Genomic DNA, 26,482 nt, shown 5'->3' on the forward strand with positions numbered 1-26,482 from the left:
TTTTTTCGACATTTTGGTTTTCTCCGGGTCTTCCTTAGCTTTTCGATAAAAAAAATCGGAATTTTTTTTTGCACGAAAAAAACGCGTTTTTTCGCGAAAGTCATAGTTTTTTTTTCACAAAAGGCACAGTTGTGCTTTAGCTAGAGTCACGGCCGTGCCTTTCGGAAACAAAAAAAATGCGTTTTCTATTTTTTTTTCACGAGAGTCACGGTATTGCTTCCGCGAGAAGCATGGTTGTGCTTTTGCGAGAGTCACGGCCGTGCCTCTCTGAAAGGGAAAAACGAAACGCATTTTCTATTTTTTTCTTTCGCGAGAGTCATGGTTTTGCTTCCGCGAAAGGCACGGTTGTGCTTTCACGAGAGTCACGACCGTGCCTCTCAGAAGGGGAAAAAATACGCGTTTTCTGTTTTTTTTCTTTCACGAGAGTCACGGTTTTGTTTCCGCAAGAGGCACGGTTGTGCTTTCGCGAGAATTACGGTCATGCCTCTTGGAAACAAAAAAAACGTGTTTTCTGTTTTTTTCCTTTCACGAGAGTCACGGTTTTGCTTCCACAAGAGGCACAGGTGTGATTTCGCGAGAGGCACGGGCGTGCCTCTTTCAGTAAGGGAAAAAACCATGCTCCCGGTTCGGTTTTTTGCCCTGTTTTTTCGTCCGGTTTGTTTCATGAAAAAAAGTTCGTCAAAACCTATCAACATGGGATCTAGTTTTGAAGATCTCGACGCGAGGAATCCAATGATGAAAACGATTCGAGATTTGGACGCATGGTTTAAAAGATAAAATGTTTTGAATAAACGAGATCTATGAAAAATGGGAAAACTCCCAGGTTGCGACAAGTGGCACGCTGCATGTGCACCACTTGTCGCAACCTGGGAAAGTGGAGTGTTCTTTGCAACGAGTACTCCTTAATTAGTGATTTCGCCGAATCCTACTTGGCTCCCCCCAAGGCCGGCGCACCAAGGGGGACTCCTTCTCCCTTGGTGGCTGCCCTCTCCCTCCCCTACAACCTATATATACTAGGGGATTTTGCTCTATTGCATATACAAGTTTAGGAGCCTCCTCTAGTTAATCTTGTTCTAGTTTTAGTTGGTCCTAGTTGACTAATTAGAGCTACCCCTAGCCACCTCTAATCCTCATAATTAGAAGCCTCGTGTGGTTCCAATCTCCTCCATCTAATTCTCCAGCGACATTTAGTCTGGATGGTGAAGCGCTATTGAATTGTGAAGACCGTATGCTTGCAACCAAGTAGAGAGGCTGTGCTTTCGGTCTTGTGTTCGAGGGATCGTTCGAGGGCGGTTCGTGTGATCGTCATCGACGTTCGAGGGACTCCAAGTACGATCTACACCGACTCGCCTACTTCAGCTGCATTCCCGGAGTCGGTAACGATGGTTGATCCAAACCCTATGTGCATCTTCATATTTTTCTTAGATGATCGTAGGGCGACTTTTTTTGTATTCTACTATGTTTCCAAACAATAGCATCATAAATGATTTTATGAGTAGATGCAGGTTTCGATTTAGATCACATGTGATTGTGAGGGTGATGTTCTCTCGAGTGTTGTCTCGGTTCAGTTCATTGATGACATGGTGTCGCTTTTCACAAGGTTCTGACAATCGCTCGGCTCTGGCTGTCGATGATCTGCTAATAGTTCATTGGACTTCACCATAGTCAAGAATAGTGAACCGTCACATATGCAAGAGGGCGATGAAGATAGACGACTTCTAGAGGATCACGCATATTTGACGAAGTTTAGTGTGTGTGTGTGTGGGGGGGGGGGGGGGCGAGATTTTTAATTAAGTCTCTTTTTTCACACACCCCGAAAGTTAATCTAGCAATAAGGATTATCACTTTATGATGTGCACATTGATAGCTAGGTTTATCCAGAAACTCTAGAAGCCACATAATTAAAATTTGCCAAAACAATTAGAGGACGTCTAACTTGGTGCAGTCAGAAGGGGGGACGCTCATCATGATTTGCTTGAGACGGAGCCGCTGCACCTCTTCAACTTGAAGGGGATACGCAGAGTCTTAAGTTTGAAACGCCCAAGATTCATGAGTTGTTTAGAAACTAAATTCTGGCCGTGGTGGCGTACTGATGGCGCGATCTCGTGAGGTTTGGAACAAAGCAAAGTGCACCGACCACTTAAGATAAAAGTTCTTGAATTCAAAATTCATTTGATAATTTTGGGTGAAAATATTCCGAAAATTCTGAGATTTTCTCGACACCGTTTTCCCCGTTCCCTCCTGGAAAATAACCAAAATCGTAAAGAAAAAAACCTTGGTAAGTACTCACTCTTATCCACATGATCTTGAATGAAAATAATAATAATAATAGCACACTGTTTCAGTTATTTGAGTCTAGTTATTACTTGTGTTATCCAGCTACTTGTCTTGGCATAAGAGTAGGAACCACAAGCATATATTGATGTTTGGTCTTAAACTGAGGACTGAACCAAAATCTCGGTCCACTGAATCCTCACTTAGCAGTTCTCCAAATGACCAACCGGTTATCATTTTCTGAAAACCAAATTTGTTCAAAACCCGAAGAACCGAACCGGTCGGTCCGGTTTAACCGAATGCCCAGCCTGACCTGTCATCTTGATAAGGAAGGAGGAGCTCACATCCCACAAACTTTCTTGATCCAATCAACAAGTCTGAAGGATCACATGATGTACCTTTAGCCTGCAAAGTCGCACGTCAGTTCAGCGGCATTCTGTAGACTCCGCAGAATTGCATGGAGATGCCTGGGCCTGGCCATGGCCACCATTCTGCAATGTCGCAGGACTCATGGGCAAGGGAATCAAACATGCTTGCTTCCCACAATGGTTCAACATATGATGGACGGAGCAGAGTGGTGGTGATGAACTCATCCATGATAATTCACACAATGGTGCAAAGTTTGAGTTTGAGCACACAATGGCTTTCCAACAGTATGGTATGATTCCTTAAAACGCCTGGAGCCAGAGAGGAGACTGCCTGAAAACTCAGTTACAGTTCTTCGCACTTGGCTTTTTGAAAACTTCATCATCCCGAGCTATGTGGCTGCTACGGTCCAAACATTTCAGTCTAGCATACAGATAGGATGCGAGTTTCACACCACTCAACATAAGTGGTAGCCAATAACATGTTCTACACTAACGTACGGGTTATGCTCTAAGCTAAGTTGCTTCTATGGTTCAAAGGTACCATAATTTGAAGTTCTTGTCTGACAGCAAAAAAGATTACGCCAAACTTGATCTGTAATTGGCATGCAAGGGTTAGTTCCATTAACTCATCCATGAAGGTCAGCAGCAGCCAAGTGTCTACACAAATAAAAAACATCAAAGGTTCGATTAGATAGATCTTTGGCTGACGAGAAATTCCTGCATAAATATGGCAACACGAGAGTGACTCTCTACAGACCACAGTAAGACCACTACTGTGCAATCTTAATGCATATAGAACAGCAAGTTCAAGGTGAGATAAAAAAAACATTACGTTATGAAAACATTGTAGATGGGAGATCCTGAACCGGATTATGAGCTAATTAAAAACTCTGTCTTACAAAGGAGGATGTAATCAAGTCTCTGTCTTTATCCATGGAGGAAAGACTAATAAGCGAGGCGGTCATGTTTCGCTAGCGACCAAGGGTTAATTGGCTAACTAAAGGTGACGCAATTTTTACTGCATTTTTTCATTTAAGATGAAACGAGATGGCAAGGCAGAACAAAGCTAAATCCGTAAAGCATACAGACGGAACAACCTGTTACAAACAGAATGAAGTTATTTACCACACATAATATCTCCTCTAACCTCCCAATTTGTGTTCAAACGTACTGAATCTAAACAGAGGGGAATATGAAAACTTAAGTTTACCTTTCTCGAAGCTCAAGAAACACAAAAGACTCACATGACCTCTTTATTCTTCAATCGTGACAGGATAAGTGCCTACACAAATAGTAAAAACATCACGGTTCCATTAAATATGCAAAGTTCAAGGTGAAAATGAAAACGTTATAAAATGTGAGGTGTTTACCTTCTATAATATCCTCTCCAAAATCTGATACAACTACAGTCAAATTTCTAGTTCTTCGGCAAAGTTTGGCAGCATTAAATATAAGAACCTATAAAGCAATCAATAGAATTTAAGTTCTCAAAACATCTTTCTCATAGTGCTTTGGTCAGCATGAATTAAGCAGCTCATAATTACAACATAGGATTGACTTACTGAAACATCTTTTTCTGCATATAATTTATTTCTCTGATCAAAATGATCCCAGCAGATGTCTACCAACATGCTCTCCAACTGGCAAAATAGTCAAGTGTGTCACATGAAAGAATATAAATATATGTAGAAAATACACCCTACAACCAGGAGCCTCTCATGCTTAACGCCACATACGATCCTAGTCAACCCATCCTACACGGCCCACACTGGTCTGTCAGAAGATAGGGCGGTGGGCTCAGGGGATGTTGAAGATTATGAACCCCTCATCATGATACCTATAAGTCGCAGGTCATCATGAGCGCGCTGGGGCGATCATCAATGCACTTGTTGACCCCGGGTATTTTAGAGACAGCATAAGAAGAGATGGTTGTTGAGTTCACCTCTGTTTTTATGCTTACACCGCGTGGACAATTTAAGAGGTCCGCAAACAGTTCTGCTGCTCGAGAAATCAAGCTGACAGGGAGGATCATGCCCGTCCTTTACCGCTCCCAATAGCCACCATGATTCCCCGAGTACCCGTATTTTCATAACAGCGGGCTCTGACATACCCCTAGTAGGCCCATCTTTAGCGGAACCAGGGAAAAAATCATATCCTGTACCGCTGACAATAATGGCTACAACTCTAAAGATTTCATATAAAAAACACCTCCACTAGAAGTACAATTCAACATATTTACACCCTAATACTATGTACTCTTTTTAATCTTAGCAAAAGGGTAAATGTGTGCCAACCGCATAACATACACTATGAATTCTTGCATCCAATTGATGAGAACAGCCAGCCTGGCATACCTCACGTGCAGATAGTTATCCATGCAGAAAGTTAATCCATCCAGCCATGAAGCAAGGAGGTGGCTAGACTAGTCTAGATTATCTAATTAAGAATGCACGATAACTTGCTCTCTATTGGATTATAGCACAACTCATCAACCCAATCTAGTATATACGTGGGAGATTAAACCTACAGTTGATTAGAGTAGCTACATTTGGGTTGTAGCAAAAATTTAAAATCTAATAAATACACAATGCACAAACCTCAACCGTCGTAGAAACATATTTTCCATTAAAACCTTCAATAACGTCACCTTTGCGGATTCCCAGTTTCTCGGCATACGATCCTTTTGACACCTAATGTTTAATTAGCATGATTACTCCATAATATACATATGAAAAACAGTTCCTGAAGAAACTAATAACAACGATAAAATTAAAATAAAGGCGAACACCGCTGTCTATACCTGTTGAACAATGAGACCGGACTCAATGTTATGCTTACGCTTCATCCTCTCGATACATACAGGGTCTAAAAGCTTGATGGAAGTAAAGGTCATTCCAAGATGCAGCCGTGGCATGCACCTATACCAAATAAAATCGAGACCAAATGTTACAAAAACTTTAGAAAAGAACATCTTAGAATTATTACTCTTATAAGACATTAGTTCATGTTGGCACAGCCCGGGGAAGAAGAAGATACACAAGTCTGGAGGTTGAAGAAGACGCACACACAGAGTTAGGCACCGCACACAACTTGTGCCACTTTTCTGTATTTTTCTCTCACTAGATGCAACTGGTTACAAGTGCTTTTAAAGGGAAACATGCACACACGGCCAAGCCACACACCGGCTTGATCCGTATTTCACTCTCCACTAGCTGCATGTACGCACGTCCAGCACCAACAGGCCGAACCTCCCGCAACGGCCACACGGCTCGGCCATTTTCTTTACATGCATGTAGCTAGACGCTAACTAACTCTATCTTGACCATCAGTACTTGCCTACGTAGGCCACCTCTTCACTACGTGCACTAATGCCCTGATCACTAAACACATGATTAGTCCCAGCAACACGTGAATGCATGTACTCAACTACTGGCCGCCAGTCCGCCCGCTACACTGCACTCTCTCTATCGCTGCGTGCTGTCTTCTCTGCAGACATGGTCACTCCGCCATGTTTACATGCATACAACTAGCCGGAACTAAATCGACTACTAGAACTAAAATCATGCAAACACAAATAAACATGATGAATACCTAGACAACAAGGTAAACTCTATCAGTTCAAACCCTGCTCAAAAGAGTATAATGCCAGAAAAATTGGACAGCGAAGTAACCAAAAGAAAAACTGAATCTTTACATCAAATTTAGATCCTATACCCTAGATACAAAAAGTTTATGAAACATGCAAAATTCAATGAAGTGACTAAACTTGGACAATACAACAAGACAAAGGAACAAAAACCGCCCGTTGATGATCATGTCGCTAACTTCCTCTATGATAATAACCTGCCACTATGCATCGTCAATTCAAGAAGCTAGGAGATTCTATTGGATTCCATAGGGCAGTATGGTCCTGATTATAGATCACGAAGTTACTATGATGTGGGGATGCCCATTGTTTGAAAGGGCAATGCCAAGACAGATGATTCCAACTGAAACACATGTTGGCATGGAAAGAATATGCCTACACATTCATGTCAGATGGGTGGACCGACATGAAGGGACGCCATTTTGTCAAGTAACTTATGGATACTCCAGAAGGTATCATCTTCTTGGTGTATGATAATGTATTAATGTCTCCGTTGAATCATTTGATGCAACCTTGGTAATGAAGTTGCTAGAGACACAGATTGATGCAATTGGAAGAGAACAAGTGGTGCAATTTCAGTAGTTAAATGAATGGGTTGATGTTTATGCCAAACCTGTTTATCAAGGTGTTGGTGTTGCATTGACTTGGGGTGATGTTGATCTCAGCCATGGGTGGTACGGAAATGCTAAGAGGGTGGGTCTTCCAAAGGACTGCTCATGGTGCTACCAGTCGACTCATAGACCCGCATATCATTTATGCTAGGAACAGTGGCGGAACTACCATTGGGGCGAGCTGGGGCGGCCGCCCCGGGTCGCCGGCGGCAGAGCAGCGACCCCCGCCTACCTACCCTTCCTCTGCTCCTCCCAATTTCCTCCGGTGGCGGGCAGTTTTCATGGCGGCGCGGATGTTTCCTGTTTCTGCGAAGCCGAACGCGAGGCCGTGAGGGTGACCGGGTGAGGGAGAGAAAGAAGAATGGGCTGGGCTGCAGCGTTTGCGCAATTGCACTTAAGGCCCAAAGATCACGAGCACGCTGCAGACCACCGATACAACCGGATCCAGCCCCAATCGATCCCCGAGCACTAGCCACCATAGATTAAAATAGCCCGTGAAATAGCCGCGATAGCTGCACTATAGCTGCCCTGGAGCCTCGCCGCTACGCTATGGTTGCTGCCGCGAAATCCTCCACATATCCCTCCAAATGACTCAAAAATCAGTAAAACCCTCCAGAATCATCTCTCCCACCAGAAAAATTTCTGCTATTTGCCGCGATTGCCCGCTATGGCGGCCGCTATAGCTGCTGGGAGAGGCCGCCGCGATATCGTTTCTCCCGCGATTTTAATCTTTGCTAGCCACTCACTGCTTCCCCGCCCCACTACTGTGCAACATGTCGCTTGTGTATTTTGATTTGTTCTACTCTTTGGCTCATACCCTTACTGAATACTTACTTAATCAGTGTATGAATTATAGTGCCAAGTGCCAACACCGCTCTAGGCTAAGCTATGTCGCAATTGATCAAGTGCTGGCAACAAAGTGCTTTGTCTGGTTAATTCTAGTAAAATGAGCAGACACGTTACATCCAGGTATTATCAATACTGTATTGCTGTATGCAACATTTAAAATAGCTTCTGATGCTAAAGTTGCACTTTCGATGTCATACCACCAAGAATTGTGCTAGATCAAGTGGAATCACATGATGAAGTATCTTATTGACTTTTGAAAGAACATGACGTGCCAAGATATCGAACACAAAATGCATGGAGCAACAAGAGTCCATTTTTATCAGTAGTTTCTAATAACTTTTTATGCCTTTTCATGATTTTGGTAGTTGAATGCCACGACCTTTGATTCAGTACACGCGTATTTGCATCCAAAAAAAATTGACCCTAAATGTTCGCCCCGGCTAGCTTCAATTCCTGGGTCCGCCACTGGCTAGGAAGAGGGTGCGGACAGTTGATGAAGAAGAGGTTGAGGAGCAGCACAATGAAGATACCATGGTTGAGGGTGAAGATGAGATGAAGAACTACTAGGACATGGACTGCGACGACGACAATGGAGGAGAAAGGAGAAACAAGGTGTTGTTGGACCAAGCCATGAAGTTGGTGAATTTCAATTGATTGATCAACTTGATGTTTTAGTAGGGCCGAAGGATATGATGTGATGGAGGGATGAAGACATGAAGTGGAGGGAACTTCTGGATTCTGTTGCCTTTTGTCATTGGGAACTTCTTTGATGCATTAGAGCAACTCCAACGCAAGGACCCAAACGGACACCGATTTTGTCCGTTTCGTGTCCGTTTGGGTCACCTGTCCGCCTAGTGGACATGGGGCGGACAAGCCTTGTATCCAACGCACGTCGACCCAAACTCTCCGCACCGCTCGCCCCTTCCTCTCTCCCTCGCGCCGCCCGCCCCCTTCTCTCTCCCTCGCGCCGCCCCTCCTCTCCTCCTTGCGGATCCCCTCCCTCGCGAGATTTTTCTCTGCTCGCGCCTCTGCTGCAGCCAACCTCTGCTCGCGCCGCCGTCCGGGCCTCGAGCCCCAGCAGGAGCGCGCGGAGGAGCCCTGCGCCAGTGGCCTCGCTAGGGCGTGGAGGAGCGGCCGAGCGCGCCGTGGCGACCTGCTCCGGTGGCCTCGCGGCGGCACGGAGGAGCGACCGAGCGCGCGTCGGCGATCTGTGCCGACGGCCTCGCTGCGGCGCGGAGGAGCGGCCGAGCGCGCGTCGGCGACCTGCACCGGTGGCCTTGCTGCGGGGCGGAGGAGCGGCCGAGCGCGCGGTGGAGACCAGCACCGGTGGCCTTGCTGCGGGCGTTGCAGTCGCTGACATATGGGACCAGGGGCAGACACGAGCGGGCGACAGCGGTGGACGAGAGTGTCCGCTTCCGTCCGCTTCGTACCCATTTGTTCCCAGATTTGGGTCAGGTTTGGGTCGGGACGGACAGCAGGCAGACACGGACGTCCGTTTGGGTCGCCCTGTTGGGCCAAGTCTTCTGTCCGGATGACCCAAACAGACAAAATGGGTCCTCCCATTGGAGTTGCTCTTATGGACTAGTTCTGGATTGTGTTGCCTTTTGTCATTGGATACTTCTTTGGTACATATTATGAACTCAGATGAGGTCACTTATAATAGTGTTTACTATAATATTTATAACACATGGTAGTCAATGACTAGTATACAATTAGGCACGACTAATCTTAGCGAGTCTCAACTAATCCACAAGTCGGTAACCCGACAAATCGACTCAATTTTACTAGTTGTATTTTTTTGCCTATAATGTTCTCCACTTGTAGCCACCTAGGCCTCACGTACATGATTATGCTAAATCAATTTTTAGCAATTCATTCGGACATAATAATAGCTAAGAAATCACAGTTCAAACATAATTTTGTGGGGACATAATAGTAGCTAAGAAATCACAGTTTAAACATAATTTTTGGTCATGCAAATTCTATGCAAGAATGGACAAACACTAAATGTAGTAAAAAATGAAAACTTAGCAAACAGTATTTGTACATACAATAATTATGGGAATATATAAGTCAAGCATGAGATTACTTTTTTAATCATGTGAGTTTAATTTCAACAAAAAACAGAAGGCAGAAAACCAATAAAAAATACATTAGCACTCACAAAGAACTGAAGTGAAAGAGAGAAAAGACGTACTGGAAACTCCTCCAGAAATCTAAACACTTGTGTAATATGCATGAAGGCACAAAACTCTCATTTATATGATTGTTAACCAATCCCACAACCTTCCCTTCTAAATTAATGATGGGCCCTCCATCGTCATGCAACTACAACATAGTAACAATGACAAACATTGGAATTTGTAGTAAAAATAGCAACATTGATTGAAATATATAACATAAAGTTGAAATCAAATTATATTACATACCAAACGGTGACGAGATTCATCAGAGGAAAAATACAGGTAGTGACATCTCTCATGTCGGAATGGAATTTTGTATTCCACCCTACCATGAGTTATCTTCAAATCCAAACTTTCATCATCTCTTCCAAGTCTGAAAACATCTTGACCCGAATGCACCGTGTCATTAAAAGTGGGCAACTCAACAGGTTTGTGCATTGTAACCTCATAAAGAGCAATTTCATAATGCTCCTGGAGGTACAGGAGACTGCCTCTTGCAGTTGTGCCATCAAGCAAGTGAACAATGACCTGAACGGCAAACGGCAAACGCAAAATTATGACACTATTTCCAAGATAATTTTCACAATTAGTAATTAAAAAAATGAGCACCACAACAAATCAAATCATCCTTTTTAGTACACTGTATACACAAATACCAGCTCACTTTTAATTGGTAACTAGCTACCAGTTTAGCAAGCAAGACATCATAAATAATTTAATTTGAGAGGCAACTGATGGGGAACAACAAAACGAAGGGGAAAAATTAACTCAAAAGTCAAATCCAAAAATGAACAACAAAAGTTGAACTCAGAAGTCAAGTCCATTGAATACAATTGACAATGATGAGTTCAGGCAGATGGTTCAGGCCATTGGTCAATTTGGCGCAGATCTAGATCCACCTAGTCAATACGATCTCCGTGAGCCTTTGCTCAAATCAGAGTATGCAAGAACCAAGAGTGAACTCAAGGACCGAGAGGTTGAGAAGGGCGAGAATGGCTGCTCTCTCATGACTGATGCTTGGAATAACATTTAGAGGAGAAGCATTATGAATCTGGTCACACATTGCTCGGAAGGTGTTAGCGTCATCTAGTCAAAGGAAACCTCAGACCCGCTGCATACAAGTGAGATGATCTTCAATCTGGTTGATAAGACAATTGATGAATTGGGTGCTGAACATGTGGTGCAGGTTGTGACCAACAATGCTTCATACAACATGAGAGCTAAGGATCTCTTGAGAGTGAAGAGGCCAAAGATCTTTCGGAGCTCGTGTGCGAATCAGACTGTCAATTTGATGATCCAAGCAATTGGCAACCTACCTAAGTTCAAGAAGACAATTGACCAAGCCAAGTCTTTCACAATATTTGTGTATGGCCACCATCACACCTTCTAGTGCATGAGGTCCTTCACCAAGAAGAAAGAAATCGTAAGGCCCGGAGTGACCAGATTTGCTTCCCAATTGCTCACTTTGCAAAGCGTTGCAGACAAGGCTGATTCACTAAGGAAGATGGTGGTATCCTCAAAGAAAGGCAAAGATGCAACAGCCATAATTTTCAACAAGCCCTTCTGGAAGGGTGTGAATCTTTGCATCAAGGTGTTCGAGCCATTGGTGAAGGTCCTCCGGTTAGTTGATGGTGATGTGCGGCCCTCAATGGGCTTTGTGTATGGAGAGATTGTGAAGGCAAGAAGGGAATCAAAGTTGCCTTTGGCAATGTCGAGGTGCGCTACAAAGAAGCGTTAGCTATAGTTGACAAGAAGATGAAAGATAGGCTCGATGCCCCACTGCAGTTGACTGCTTATTTGCTGAATCCACACTACAGCTATGTAAATGAGAGCATATTTGATGTTGCTGACATCAATACAGCCTTCTATTCTTGTGTGGAGACATTATATCATGATGATGAAATCAATAGAGACAAAGTTGTGAACTACGAAATTGGCGAGTTCCAAAGCAGAGAGGGATCCTTTGGAAAGAATTTTGCTGCGACTTGCCAAAACTTTTGAGTACAATCCTGGTTAGTCATTACTCATTTGTCATTTCACTTAATTACATATTTAGTCAAGTACTCAAATTCCTATTACCTAGTTCCTGACTATGAAATTCCTCTTCCTAGTTGCTTCGCGGAGACTGTATGGAGGTGAGACACCAGGCTGAAGGACATGGCTATGAAGATCCTTTCTTTGACCTCAAGTTGTTCTGGCTGTGAGAGAAACTGGAGTTGTTTTGAGTCTGTTAGTCTCTAAAACTGGAATTAGTTCAATGTTTTGTCAAGTTCCTATTATCTAGTTCCTGACTAGTAGCATTGGCACTTGTAGATACATACCAAGAGGAGAAATCGCCTTACAACAGACCGCCTCAATAAACGTGTGTACATCCAGAACTCAAGTGTCCAAGAAGAAAAGGATGAAGGAGAGGAAGAACATTGATGTTCTCCTAAGTACTGACGCATCCAAAGCACGAGGCTTCTTGTTTTGAGAGAGGAGATGATAATGCTTTCATGGTGTTTCGTGATGGAGATGAAGGAGATGGCAATGGCATACATTGGAGTGTGAATGGAGATGCTACGGGAACTAGTGAACTGCTTGAGCTTCGTCGGAGTGCAAGAGTTAGAGATCTTCATGATGAAGAGTTTGAGGCCGACGAAGAAGAACAACAGGAGACAGATTTGGAGGAGATAGATTACGAGGGTGATGAAGATGAAGTGGTGACTGGACGCACCTATTTGGATGAGGAACTGAGGACAGATCCATGAGCATGCTACTTGGCTGCTTGAGCTGCTGCTTGGGCTGGCTGCTTGAGCAACATGTCATTTACCACTTATATTATTATGCTTGCTGTTTGCACCTTCTTGTGTGAACTGCTGAACCTTATGTGCACTTTAGGCTTTTACTGGCTATTTTGCTTGCTATGTAAACCTTATGCGTATTTACTATGGTGTGAACTGCATTTAGGATGGTATTTGAATTACATACATGCTATGTTTCTTATTTTCCTGTCCACTACCGAATTAATGTTAAGAAGCTCACCCGAGCATCACAGTGATATTTTCCTGTCCACTGGTTCATCACCGAGGGATCCTGTTTGCGAACCAGGTGCGCAGATGTCAAAACAATGGCGGTTTTCTTCTCTTCATCCTGTTGGAACCACAACCCACAGCACTTATTCAGTGGCACGCGGCCTGCAATTAAGGCATATAAGTATGTGTTAACTAATTAGGAAACGAGTCGCAACACTTAGTTTCCTAGCAAATGTTGATCAGATGTGACAAAATTGCTCATACCGAGAGAGGAGGAGAGCCTAACGACGGATCCGGATGCAAGAAGCACCGCGTCTTTTGCGGTTTCACGGATTGGAAGAAGCCTCCGCTCATTAAATAGACACGAGTGCGGAGGGCCGCGAGCCATGGTGAACAAAGCATACCGATGATCTAACATATGATAAAATTAATCATAAGATTGATTATGCACACATGATTAGCGTGTTAACGAGGAAACAAGGAAATTAATTTCACCTTTTTCTGCGTTGTATTTGGCTTCGGCAAGCTCAAAGGCGTGATGTATGCCCGGATGGGAAGCTAGCTCGTCAGGGATGTAGGGTTCGTGGAGCAGAGGAATGGGGGAACCGGAGGATTCCTCCATCACGGACTCGACCACATCATAGACACGCTCTGCAGAAGAACAACCGTCCAGCAGGAATAAGTAAACACCAACAAACATAGAGATATTTGGATTTTTGCCACTTTGTTCACGGGATTTCGCTAATTTGCCACTCCGAAGAATTGATTCACACAATTGCCACTTAGATCATTGAACTCTTGATTAGCATGCCACTAGGTCTTCTTTTATTCCATTTATTAATTGTTTTTTCACATTAACAGGGGATGAAAAGACCAACTTACCCTCAGGGTATCTACACATAATTATCTAGTTAACTGACCGAGGGATTCACTTCATACTAGGCGCTCGCTTCGCACTTGAGGTGCTTGCCTGCTCACTGCAGCCGACTGCTCGAGGTCACCATGCCACCCATGCGCTCGGTGGTCGCTCCTCTCGCTACCTGGTCACCCCGTCCGCTTGCTAGTTGTGGCGCTCGCCTGCTCACCGTCGCTGCTCTCCCAATTTGTCGCATCTCATTTCAGGATTTATGCATTCCGATGCTTATCAACTAGGGAGCAGGTTAGGGATCAAGAATGTAGTTTCCATAGATTCGATATGTACGTCATGTGATGCGGAGCTTCGTTGCGAGGCATGCAAACTCTATAGATTTCTGAATTGGAGATCAAATCAACAAAACAAGCGAAAGGCAGAACAAAATTACTTCAGAGAAAGATCAGATTCCATGACTCAGCCACAGTACTGGATGATCGGCGGCACGCGGCGTCCAAGCGATGGGTGGCGCAAGACGCCCAGCCTATCCGTGGCACACTCTGTCGAGGTGACCGACGGCTCATGACGTCCAAGACACCGGCAGTATGGCACAAGCACGATATACTCGGCGGGCAGCGCGCGTATGTAGATAGACACGTGGGCAAGATAGTATTTTCGCCAGTTTTTCAATGTGAACAATAATTAAACCAAGTAAAAGAGGAGCTAATGGCATGTTAATCAAGGATTCAACGACCTAAGTGGCATTTGTGCGAATCAATTCTCCAGAGTGGCATATTAGCGAAGCCCCAGGAACAAAGTGGCAAAAATTCCAATTCTCTCATAAACATGGATGCCACGATCTGTGAGGAAATGGGGCGAAAATCACCTGATTTTGCTTCGGATTGAGGGGCATCGCCACGCTCAAAGGCCGCAAACATCGCTGAAGGAGAGGCCTCCTCTGCCAGGCTTCTCTTCTTGGCTTCCCTCTCCGTCTCCAGATCCGGATTCCCCCTCGTGCGCCGCCTGCCGGCCTTGGGCATCTTCTCACCTTGTGCGCCACCGCCTCCCGCTCCCCTCTCCTTCTCCGGATTCTCCCCCGTGCGCCGCCTGCCGACCTTCGGCATCTTCTAAGCTCGTGCGCCGCGGCCTCTGCACCGGAGAAGCCGGACGAGGGTTTGGGGAATTTTTTTTTCTTTTTTTTGGAAGAAGGGTTTGGGGATTGAGGCCTCGAGGGAGAAGAGAGGAGCGACTCGATCGACCTGGGCTGTCTATGGGCCTGGCTGGGTCCTTGAAGCAATTCCTGCTTCTCTTGTTTTTCTTTTTTTTTGTCTAAAAAATGATTCTCTGTTTTTTATGCTAGCACAAATTCCCGTCCGTTGCAACGGGAGAAAAGTTGTCGCGTATTCAATTATGTGTAAAACACATCTACTGTTCTTGAGAATTGTACGTGCAAAAGATTCCGTGTGTTGCAACGGATATTATAAAATACATTTGAGAATTTGTGTGGTATACTCGATAATTTACAGTCGTCCACGGTCCGCTTCTGCCTCCCTCGCCTTTCCTCTGGCGTGAATCTTCTAGCATGCAATGTTTTTTTTGCGAAATTCTAGCATGCAATGTTGATCCTTAAAAAAAAGGGGAAATGATATGATAAGGCCCTGTTTGGGAGCTCTGTATTTTGTTAGGCATTCCAAGAATACTTTGGTTTTTAGAAATACCGAAGTATTAATTACTTTGAGGTATTTGGCTTTAGCCAAAACTATAGTTTTATATACTTACATATTTAGGGAACTGCCATTTTTTAAGTCTCTGGAAAAGAGGGTTGGACCTCTTTTTCCAATACTGAAGTATTGGTACACTAGGCATAAGAATACTTTGGTTTTCGAATACTTTGACTTTAAAAATACTTCACTGCCAAACTAAGCCTTATATTCACATGTGACACTGGCCTATAAAATTTTCACCATATTATCGATTAAAAATATATGGCTTCCATATATTCCACAAACAATTGAGAAAGAAAAATATTATTGTGTTGGATCAAAATCTACTACCTTGCTTCTCAAGGAAAAAAAATCTTCCTTTGAGATGCATAATTACCACTCCACATGATGCTCAATATGAGCAAATCTTCGTATAAATCTATGCAAAACGAAATCACTAAAGTTACTCACCAAGATGCACGATGCAATTTCAAAGCAGCAAATGAAACATAAATTTGTAGAACTTACTTAACGGAAGATAATCGATCGCCTCAACGTTTTTTGGCTGCTATGAAACTGGGTTATTTTTATGTCTTGCATATTCTATATCTGTGGTCCTTTCATCTGTGTATCTGTCTCTTGGTGAACAAATTAAACCAGTCAGTTGATCCCCCAGTCTGCACTCAAATCCCCATCATACTGCATACCCTTCTATGTTGCTTGTACACATGCCATGAAATCATTTGAGAACTTATGGGTGTGTTTCGTAGGGTGCATGAGGGCAAAAGTTTCCAATCTGACCCATTTTTACTTGTTTGGTAGGATGCACGGGCTCACCTGGGTTATGCCCATCTGATGCAAAAAAGGGCCCTCAACCATGCCCATCACATGCACCCCAGAGAGGGTGCATGGAGGTAGCCATGCCGGCCCTGACCCTGGTCCCCACCAATCAGACCACGTCCAAATATGTTTAAATTTTCACAAAATGTTCGTAATTTCAAAATTTGTTTAAATTTTCAAAAAATATTCAGAAATTCAAAATTTGTATAAATTATTGAAAAGCTTCATAATTTCAAAAAAAATCGAAAATTTTCAAAATTGTTTAAATTTTTTTTAAAAAAATCAGAAATTCAATTTTAAAAACAAAAAATGTTTAGAATTACAAATTTTGTTAAATTTTCAAAAAAATTTAGAATTTCAAATTTTGTCTAAGTTTTTAAAAAAACATTTCAAATTTTGGTTGATAATTTAAAAAAAATCAAAAAATCAAAAATTTATTAATTTTTCAGAAAAGTTCAGAATTTCTAAATATGTTTAAAATTTCCAAAAAAAATACAGCAAATATGTTTAAAATTTCAAAAAAAAATTTAAATTGTCAAAATATATTTAAATTTTCAAAAAATGATTAGAGTTTCAAATTTTGTTTAAATTTTCAATAAAATTTCAAAATATGTTTAGTTTTTTTATGTTTTTAAAATGTTGTTTATCATTCAAAAAATATTTAAAATTCAAAATTGTTAAGCATGTCTAAACACATGCAGACTGTCAAAAAAAGTTTCAGCTCAGCATGTCTCAGCGCATAAACCGCTGCCAAACAACAGCAAATGCATGGACTCAGCATGTCTACTCTAAGCATGTATGAGAAGAGAACAGCTAGACTACAATAACTAGTTCAAACATATTCACTCGCTAGCTTCTATTTTTGTGCTACAACATTGTGATCTTAAAAAATACCATTCCCATGACAGGGAAATTTGGCCTTACCGTTGGTGCCGACACTTCATCCAACCATCGTATCGAAGCACCCATCAGCGTTGCAAACCGCCGCCCGCGGTTACGGCTGGGAGCCCTTTCCCTCGTGTGTCGTCCACGGGGCGCTTAGGCACCAGCCGGTATTGAAGGCGACGATCAGGCGATTGCCGCCACAACCGATTGAAAGGCTCTATTTTTTTGTCTCTCCCATCTGGGCATGAAGTCCTTTAATTCTAAATTATTTTACCCTCATCTTTTAAATCCTTTCCTTCCTTTTGCAACTTAGGACAGGAAGATTTTTCTCTTAGTTCCTTTTCTCCTGCGCTTCTCACCCTTTTGATTATTCTTTATTAGGCGGCTTACCAGTTTCAACTCGGAAACATATAAAATTTGGTGGAATTTGACAGAAAGGAGCGTGGGACTATTCATTAAGTAACGACCTTGTTCGTAGCACAATTCATACCATAGATGGGTTGACTGTTGCGATCGATACTTGCGGAGGTCTGGAGTTCAAGTCCAGGGCGTATATTTTTGCTGCTCCTCCGTCGATTAAGGAAATAGGCCTACCTTGGTCCATACTAGTTTGTTCAAATAATGGATCGGCAACATATAAAAAACACCAAACCAAACCAGCAAACCAAAATAACGGGATGAAACCAAGAATATCACTTCACTTTATTAGTAGATATAGATATAGATATAGATATAGATATAAATATCTCTATACCATTAAAAATGATAGATGTTTGCTCAGTCTTTTTTAAAAGATATAGACTAAAAAAATCTTTACTATTAAAGAGGAGTTGGTAGTCTCACCTCATCCCCATCATGCCCTTGCTGTGATTTTTCTTTCACCCACCAAAAAAGAATCGTCCGACCCTATCCTTTGTTTTTTTCGTCCCAGTGTAACCCCTCGTCCGTTCGTCCCTTGGTGTACAAAAATATCAATACCAAGCCCACCACTTCGTCATGTTTGCTTCCCCGGCCAACCACGACGCCAAGCCGGGATGGAGTTCGAGGACGAGGTGAGGAGGGCCGAGGTAGAGGCCATGATACAGGAGGCCATCGCTACTTGTGAGCTGCGTTGGAATTTTCTCAAAGAGAAGAGAAGATGTAGTATAGTGGAGATAAATATTTTTCTCAGTTAAAAAAGATTATCAATCCAGTAGGATAATCATACAAAGCCTCTTGAACAACACCCGCACACACAAAAATAAATACTTGCACTCAATGCAGACAAACGGGTTGTCAGTCCCTTTAGCGGTTATTTGCAAGGATTAAATCACCAAAGTAGACAACAAAAACCACTTGATGTTCAAGCAGACAAGGGAAGGTGGCTGATTAAGGAAACATGGGTGGAGGTTGAAGACCTAAGATCAAGGAGAGAGGGGGCAAAGGGGTGGGGAGTGCTTACCCTCTTCTGATTTTTTTTCACGATGCCATTGACGGGCTGAAGCTTGGCGGGTTCTTCCAGATCTGATTAGCAACAAGAGAGGAGGAAGGAGGTAGAAGGTGTCCCAGCGAGGGATTGCTCTTCAAGGAAAAGAGAGAGTCCCGTGAGGATCGGGGTGGGGGGGGTGGGGGGTAAAGGGACAGAAACGCTGGTCGTAATGATAGTATCATAGGTAGTATCATGCATGCCAACTAGACACATTTGATGAGGTGGCATAGAATCTCTACTCCTAATGGAGGAGTCCGTACGCCGTTCGTTCGTTCGTTCGTTCGCTCCCCCTCCTCATCAATCGATACCGCATCCCATGTCCCAACGTTTTTTAATCTCCTTTCTGGTTTTCTCAAAATCAAATCCCGGTTCACGTACATCAATTTGTGTCCTAATCTTTCCTTCCAGACCATAACTTTCCTGTTGGAGAGTCCTAGTCCAGCTGCTACAGATAGAATTCCTAATATAGATCAAGTCGGTTTGTATCCTACCTAAACTTGTAACCCACGTTGATTGCCATGTAATTGTGTATATATATGACATAATGAGAAGAGAGGAGGCGTGCAATCTTAGCAGCCCCGATTCATATTGGTTTTACATGGTATCAGGCAGATCGATCCTCTCTCTCTAAAATCCTAAACCCGATCCTCATCGCCCCTCCTGCTTCTCCTTCTCCCCCATCATGAACGCCGACGAGTTGAAGAAGCTCGAAGAGGAGCTCAAGAACCGCGAGTCCATCATCAGGACCCGTGAAGAAGAACTCAAGCGCCTTGCCACGGAGCCAGGCAAGGCCGCCGTCACACACTCGGCCGCCACCATCCCCGCACCCTCGTCCTACGTTGCCTCAATCAAAACCTATGTGCCCATCACCCTCGATCTTCAGGACTCTAACTACTCCAAGTGGCGTGAGCTTTTTCTCGTAGCTCTTGGGCGCTATGGTCTCTCCAACCACGTCATCGGCGACGCGGCCGCTACCCCCTCCGACACATCGCCCACCTCCGATTGGGGACGTGATGACTACACGGTGCTCTCTTGGATTTACGGCTCGATTTCCATCGAGTTGTTCGGCATCATCATGGCTCCGGGCTCCACGGCGCGGCAGGTGTGGGACTCCATCGCCAACCTCTTCCACGACAACAAGAAAAGTCGCGCCCTCGCCCTCGACGCTGAGTTCCGCAACACGCCACAAGGAGACATGTCCATCCACGACTACTGTGCCAAGCTCAAGTCCCTCTCCGACGCTCTCGGCGACGTTGGCATATCCATCTCTGATGAGACGCTCGTCCTCACGGTGCTCCGCGGCCTCAACGAATAGTTCAGCCATCTACGGTCCTTCCTTCCGTTTCAGGTGCCATTTCCATCTTTCCTCCAGACGCGCTCGGCCCTTGTCCTTGAAGAAGCACAGAAGAAAACAGATGCAAAGAACTCCGCCGCCACTGCGCTCTGGGCAAGCGGCAACAGTGTCTTGCCACGCGCGGGCGGCGAACGGGTTCCGCCGTCCGGGGGCGGACGCGGCTACGGCGACCAACGTCCTCTCGGACCCTCCTCGAGCTGGTCCAACAGCGGTGGCCGCGGCACCTTCACCAACAATCGCAGCCGCGGCCGCGGCGGCCGCGGACGGGGCCGCTCTGAGCCCTGGATGTACAATCCCTGGACCGGCCTTCCGACGCGCGCACAGCTTCAACAACAGCCTACTCCAGCGCCATGGCAGCCACAGCCGTGGCATGCTCCTGGCGTGCTTGGTCCACGACCTGCTGCTGCTTCCCCGCAGGCGTACGCGGCCTACGGCCCGGCTCCAGTAGCTCCCACGTACAACTTCCATCAGCAACAGCAGGTTCCAACAGCTCCCACGTACAACGGCAATCAGCATCAGCTCGATCCAGCACTTCTGAACGCCCTCAACAGCATGCATCTTCCCGGAAACCAGGAGTGGTTTATGGACACAGGAGCTTCTTCTCACATGGCATCTAATCACGGTACTATCTCCTCTCTAAAACCTTCCACTCAAATTGTCACCGTGGGCAACGGCCAATCCGTTCCTGCTACTCATGTCAGTCAATCTACACTTCCCTCTTCCGCCCAACCCCTCTCTCTTCGTAATATTCTTATCGTTCCTCACATTATTAAAAATCTTATCTCTGTTCGTCAACTCACTACTGACAATTTTGTTGCTCTTGAATTTGATCCTTTTGGATTCTCGGTGAAGGCACTTCCTTCTAGGGCCGTGATCCTTCGCTGCAATAGTCCCGGGCCCCTCTATCCTGTCTGTCGTCCCCGACAAGATGAAGCCCTCCTCACAACCACTCCGTCATCACTCTGGCATCGCCGCCTCGGACATCCCGGTCATCACACCATGTCACGTCTCCAACAATCCAAGTTTATTTCATACAACAAAGATGGGCAGCCACTTTGTCATGCTTGTCAGTTAGGAAAACATGTTAGGCTTCCGTTTTATGATTCTCAAACATATACAGTTCGTTCGTTTCAACTTTTACATTGTGACCTTTGGACATCTCCTGTTCCTAGTACCTCTGGTTTTTGCTATTATCTCATTGTTGTGGATGATTTTTCCCACTACTTTTGGAGTTTCTCGCTTCGAAAGAAATCGGATGTTTATGTCACACTCGTCGCTTTTCACGCCTATGCTCATACACAATTTAACCTACCCATCTTAGCTATCCAATGCGACAATGGTGGAGAGTTTCTTAACACTCGTCTCGACACCTTCTGTTCCCAACATGGGATTCTACTCCGTTTTTCCTGTCCTCACACCTCTCAACAAAACGGCAAGGCCGAACGTGCCATTCGCACTACCAGTGATGTTATACGTACACTCTTGCTTCAGGCCTCACTCCCTCCTTCTTTTTGGGCCGAAGCTCTCTATACTGCCACATATCTCATCAACATCCGTCCTACCGCAGCCACAAAATTCTCCGTACCATACACAACTCTTTTCGGTACCACACCACCCTATAATGATCTTCGTGTTTTTGGTTGTCTTTGCTATCCAAACATCGCCTCTACTACACCTAACAAACTCTCTCCCCGGCCGGTCAAATGTCTCTTTCTTGGATACCCCCCACGACATAGAGGCTATCGTTTGTCTTGACTTAGACACACGACGCATTATCATCTCTCGCCACGTTGTTTTCGACGAAACAACTTTTCCCTATGCCCCACCAGCCCAACCTCCAGTCTCCACATCACCAACAGAAACCACCACTTCCCTTACCCCTCCTCTCCTCCTTTCACATCCATCACCCCCTATGCATGCGCCCACTACGGCCGCACCCACTATGCATGCGCCCGCTACCCCCACACCCGCTATGCATGCACCCGCCACCCCTTCATGCACTCCACCTACGCCCGATAGCCCGCCCAGTCCGGCTGGCTTGCTCACTCCCATCAGTCCGCCTAACTTCGCTGCCACATCTCCCTCTCCGAGCCCCGCTAGCACGTCGCCTACACTCCCGGTACCTGACCCAGTACCTCTTCATCGAACTCGCTCAACGACCGGTCGTTTACCACCACCAATTGATCGCCTTAATCTTTCTGCTGTCGTATCCTCGCCCATACCTTATAATTATCTCACGGCTCTTCGTGACCCATCATGGCGCAGCGCGATGCAAGAAGAGTTTGATGCTCTCACTTTAAACAACACCTGGTCACTTGTTCCTTCTCCTCCCGGTGCAAATATCGTTAGTGGTAAATGGATTTTTCGACACAAATATCATTCTGACGGCTCACTTGCTCGTCACAAAGCCCGTTGGGTAGTCCGTGGTTTTTCCCAACAGCCCGGAGTTGACTATGATGAGACTTTTAGCCTTGTTGTTAAGCCGGCCACTATACGGTTGGTTCTCTCTATTGCTCTCTCTTCTTCTTGGCCCATTCATCAACTAGACGTTAAAAATGCCTTTCTTCATGGTCATCTTGATGAGGTCGTCTATAGTCAACAACCCTCCGGTTTTATTGATCCTCACTATCCTGACTATGTTTGTCGCTTGCATAAATCCTTGTACGGTCTCAAGCAAGCTCCTCGAGCGTGGTTTCAGCGGTTTGCAACCTATGCTCGTTCTATTGGTTTCGTTGAGTCCAAATCTGATGCTTCCTTGTTTATTCTTCACAAGGGAAACATCACTGCATATTTACTTCTATATGTCGATGACATCATCCTTACTGCCTCCTCTCCTTCTTCTCTCTCATCGATTATCACTTCCTTTGCTAAAGAATTTGCTATGAAAGATCTTGGACCTCTTCATCACTTCCTTGGAATTTCTGTCTCTCGCACATCCACTGGCTTACAACTCTCCCAGCGACAGTACTTTCTTGATATTCTCTCTCGGGCTGGCATGCGTGACTGTAATCCTGTTTCTACTCCAGTTGACACTAATGCCAAACTCTCATCCACCACTGGTTCCCCTGTTTCTGATCCTTCACTATATCGTAGTCTTGCTGGTGCTCTTCAGTATGCCACCCTCACTCACCCAGATATAGCCTATGCTGTTCAACAAGTGTGTCTTCATATGCATGATCCTCGCGAACCCCACCTTCTCTTCCTTAAACGTATTCTTAGATATCTAAAAGGCACACTTGATCTTGGTTTGACACTTCATATCTCTTCCTCTCATAAACTCATTGTCTATTTAGGTGCCGATTGGGCTGGTTGCCCCGACACCAGACGCTCCACTTCCGGGTTTTGCATGTTTTTTTGGCGATAATTTGATTTCATGGTCTTCTCGGCAGCAGACTACCGTTTCTCGTTCAAGTGCGGAAGCCGAATATCGAGCTGTCGCAACTGCAGTAGCCGAGTCCTGTTGGGTCCGTCAGTTACTACAGGAACTTCATCGCCCAGTCAACAATGCCACCATTGTGTTCTGCGACAATGTTAGTGCTGTTTACCTTGCTCATAATCCAGTACAACATCGTCGGACCAAACACATCGAACTTGACATTCATTTCGTACGCGAGAAGGTTGCTGTCGGTGACGTACGTGTTCTACATGTTCCATCTTCATCCCAGTATGCTGATATTTTCACGAAAGGGCTACCGTCTGCACTCTTTCGTGAGTTTTGGTCCAGTCTTCACGTTGCTTCTCTCCACAGTTCAGACTGCGGGGGCGTGTTGGAGAGTCCTAGTCCAGCTGCTACAGATAGAATTCCTAATATAGATCAAGTCGGTTTGTATCCTACCTAAACTTGTAACCCACGTTGATTGCCATGTAATTGTGTATATATATGACATAATGAGAAGAGAGGAGGCGTGCAATCTTAGCAGCCCCGATTCATATTGGTTTTACATTTCCATCCCTCCTCCATCTTCTTGCCTCGGTCACGCAAGGTTTCCAGAGAAAGAAATCCACATCCAATCTATCGTTTGGTAGGCAAGTTTCTCCTAAAAATCAGGATGCACGATTAGATTGCATGATGCACGTGATGCAATGCGTGAAAAGGAACCCCGGATCCCACCAGACTTCATGGCGCCTCCTCCGTGTCCGTCGCCAGGTCAGGCTGCACCTTCTCCGATTCTCCTGCGGGCGCGGCATCCCCGTGACGGCGGCCTTCTCCAGCACGTTGCGTCTCCATCGGCGGCACCCAGAGGCATCCCATGGCCTGTGACACCGGCAACGCCGCGAATCGAACACAACACCCATACGACCAGACGGGAGAGCCGTCGGCCGCCCCGCCGGCCCGAACTGACGGGGAGAGGAGGACGCCGAATGTGAACACGCGGATGGACCTCTTCCAAGACGTCTACGACCAACGGAGGCACAGCCGGTGTGTCCACAGTCAAGGCAGAGTGCGACCAACGGAGGTGCGGCCGGTGTCACTGTCAAGGAACGATGGCTCATGCGGATGGTTGCTAATCGACGGAATACACGGCTCCTTGAACCGCAGCCGCCGCCAACGTATATCCCAGAGATTGTTGTGAGAAGGAGGAGGCGACTTGGATCGGGAAACATATGGAGCAACACTTGCAGAGGCGATGTCAACCGCAGCTTAAACGGCCGCTGACCCTCTCGTTGGCCACCTCGGTGGTGATGGCTGGAATCAATGCAGTTCCCTCGCCACGCCCCTTCCTTGGTAAAGACCCAAGCTCCTCGTTAAGCAAGTGATATACACAGTGGAGCAAGCAAATGGATCAGGAGGAATACAAGTTTTTGTACGTGACATATTCGATGAAATGCAGTGGAAGTACTATACTTATTTTAATTTTTGCATGAGGGCTCAGGCCCGGCATCGTCAGCGGCCTCCGACGCTCCTCGGCTCGGCCTGCGCTACCGCCACCGACCTACCACGTCCACGATCCTCGCGAGCGGTGTCACTCCCATCCCCTCACCGTGGCACCTTCCTCGTGCGTGATACTTTTTTTTGTACTTGCAGTTGTTTTGGACTTTTGGTCCATTACAGGTCTCAAAAAAGTACATTGTTACTGATGAGCAAACTTCCGTGATGTTGTGAGGCGAAGTATTTAACTGGTAAGTGCCTAATTCCCTGATGTCTTACTTTAAATGCATTTTACACGCAGGAGCAGGACATCACAATAGAATGGGAGCAACCTGCATCTTTGGAATGTACTGAACTAATTTCATCAACAATAACTGTGTACTTTAATTTGAACTGAATACGCTCCAGCAATTGGCTTCAGATGTATGTTTGTTTATTCATAATGATTTCTTCATCCCTTTAGTTAGAAGAATCAAAAGCAGTTAAGCACCTAAGCTCTTTTGTCTGCATTTTTCTTTGTAGTTCCTTTTTTGTTTAGATTGTGCAACGTCAATAGTCTCTACTCTGAAGAGTCAAGAGTACATTGTTACTGACTAGCAAGTCCCTTTTATGGTTTGAGGCGAGGAAGTATTTACCTCTTGATTTGCTGATCATTTTATTTGACTTGACTCTAGATGCAACCCTTCCGTAGCATTTACCTGCATTAACTTGAGTAATAATGGTGATACGCTGATCATTTTCTTAAATATTACAGGATATGCGTAGACGTGAGTTTGACTTTCAGATAATACATGCCAAACAATTTTGAAGTTGTGTCGTGCATGACAGTGGAAACATCTGTGAATTGCACAGGATCCTACAGAGCAGATGGGCATCATCGACGTGCATTATGTGGCACATAACCATGTTAAGATGCTCTTAGCTCAGGTATATAACATAAGATATCTTTGTGTGAAGATTGGTGGCTTGGTTTCATTTTGACAGTCTAGAAGCTTTTTGATAGGTGTTTCCCTCGGTAGGGTAGTGGAGAAAAAGGGGACTTACCCAGGGGTTTATTTTTCTCTCTCTAGCAATAATTAATTTTGCACTACTTAGACAACTTGTTAAATGTTTTTTACTGCTTGATCACACATATCATATTTATGTTCTAAGAAAGGGAATTGTTAGCTGAAACAAATAATGTTGTGTGTTGGTGTCATGTAGGTAACTGCACGGCAACTGCTGTCATTAGAGGTTCAATTTGACTAAACTGACACATCAACATCTCCGTTAGGACTTATGACTTACTTGCTAGAAAGGTCCTTTGTGTGGAGACTCTAAAAACATGAACACCTGTATGTGTCCGGTATTCTAAAGCTATTTAATATATTAATGGTGTCAAGAGGACAAGTCCAGGTTTCTCATGTCAAGTCTATAAGTTTCTCTCCAAAGAATAAACTGCCCTCAAGGGTCATACTGAAAAAAACAGCATCAGGAAGTTGATTCAATAATCCATTCTCTGTTTTTCCGCTTGTTTGTTAGTTATTCAGTTACGAGCCCGGGTGGGAGTATTGATTACTGTTTGTAC

At 44.8% G+C, this 26,482-nt stretch overlaps 1 protein-coding gene across 2 annotated transcripts; it reads right to left on the bottom strand.

Annotated features, from left to right (window-relative positions):
- Positions 1–2,284: 2,284 nt before the first annotated feature.
- LOC125506859 lies at positions 2,285–15,011 on the bottom strand. Of its 2 annotated transcripts, none has more exons than XM_048671562.1 (12): positions 14,682–15,011; positions 13,441–13,596; positions 13,210–13,356; positions 12,956–13,107; positions 10,178–10,459; positions 9,946–10,076; positions 5,443–5,560; positions 5,240–5,332; positions 4,205–4,282; positions 4,013–4,100; positions 3,853–3,924; positions 2,285–3,234 (listed from the first exon to the last, which is right to left on the bottom strand). In XM_048671562.1, the coding sequence occupies exons 1-11, from the start codon at positions 14,917–14,919 to the stop codon at positions 3,896–3,898; spliced, it is 1,512 nt and encodes a 503-aa protein (XP_048527519.1). In that variant the 5' UTR covers positions 14,920–15,011; the 3' UTR covers positions 2,285–3,234; positions 3,853–3,895. The 2 variants fall into 2 exon arrangements, with proteins under 2 accessions (XP_048527519.1, XP_048527518.1); XM_048671561.1 differs by having other exon boundaries at positions 2,285–3,299.
- Between the last annotated feature and the right edge of the window lie 11,471 nt (positions 15,012–26,482).

Source organism: Triticum urartu, chromosome 5, assembly GCF_003073215.2.
Source record: "Triticum urartu cultivar G1812 chromosome 5, Tu2.1, whole genome shotgun sequence".
Taxonomy (NCBI): Eukaryota; Viridiplantae; Streptophyta; class Magnoliopsida; order Poales; family Poaceae; genus Triticum; species Triticum urartu.

What these genes read in the sequence shown, in the direction of transcription:
- LOC125506859 (XM_048671562.1), bottom strand. Translation starts at nt 14,919, where the DNA reads ATGCCGAAGGTCGGCAGGCGGCGCACGGGGGAGAATCCGGAGAAGGAG. An exon ending in TCAATCCGAAGCAAAATCAG is followed by an intron (nt 13,597 to 14,681) that starts GTGATTTTCGCC and finishes GTTCTTCTGCAG; the next exon opens with AGCGTGTCTATGATGTGGTC. An exon ending in TAGGCTCTCCTCCTCTCTCG is followed by an intron (nt 13,108 to 13,209) that starts GTATGAGCAATT and finishes CCTTAATTGCAG; the next exon opens with GCCGCGTGCCACTGAATAAG.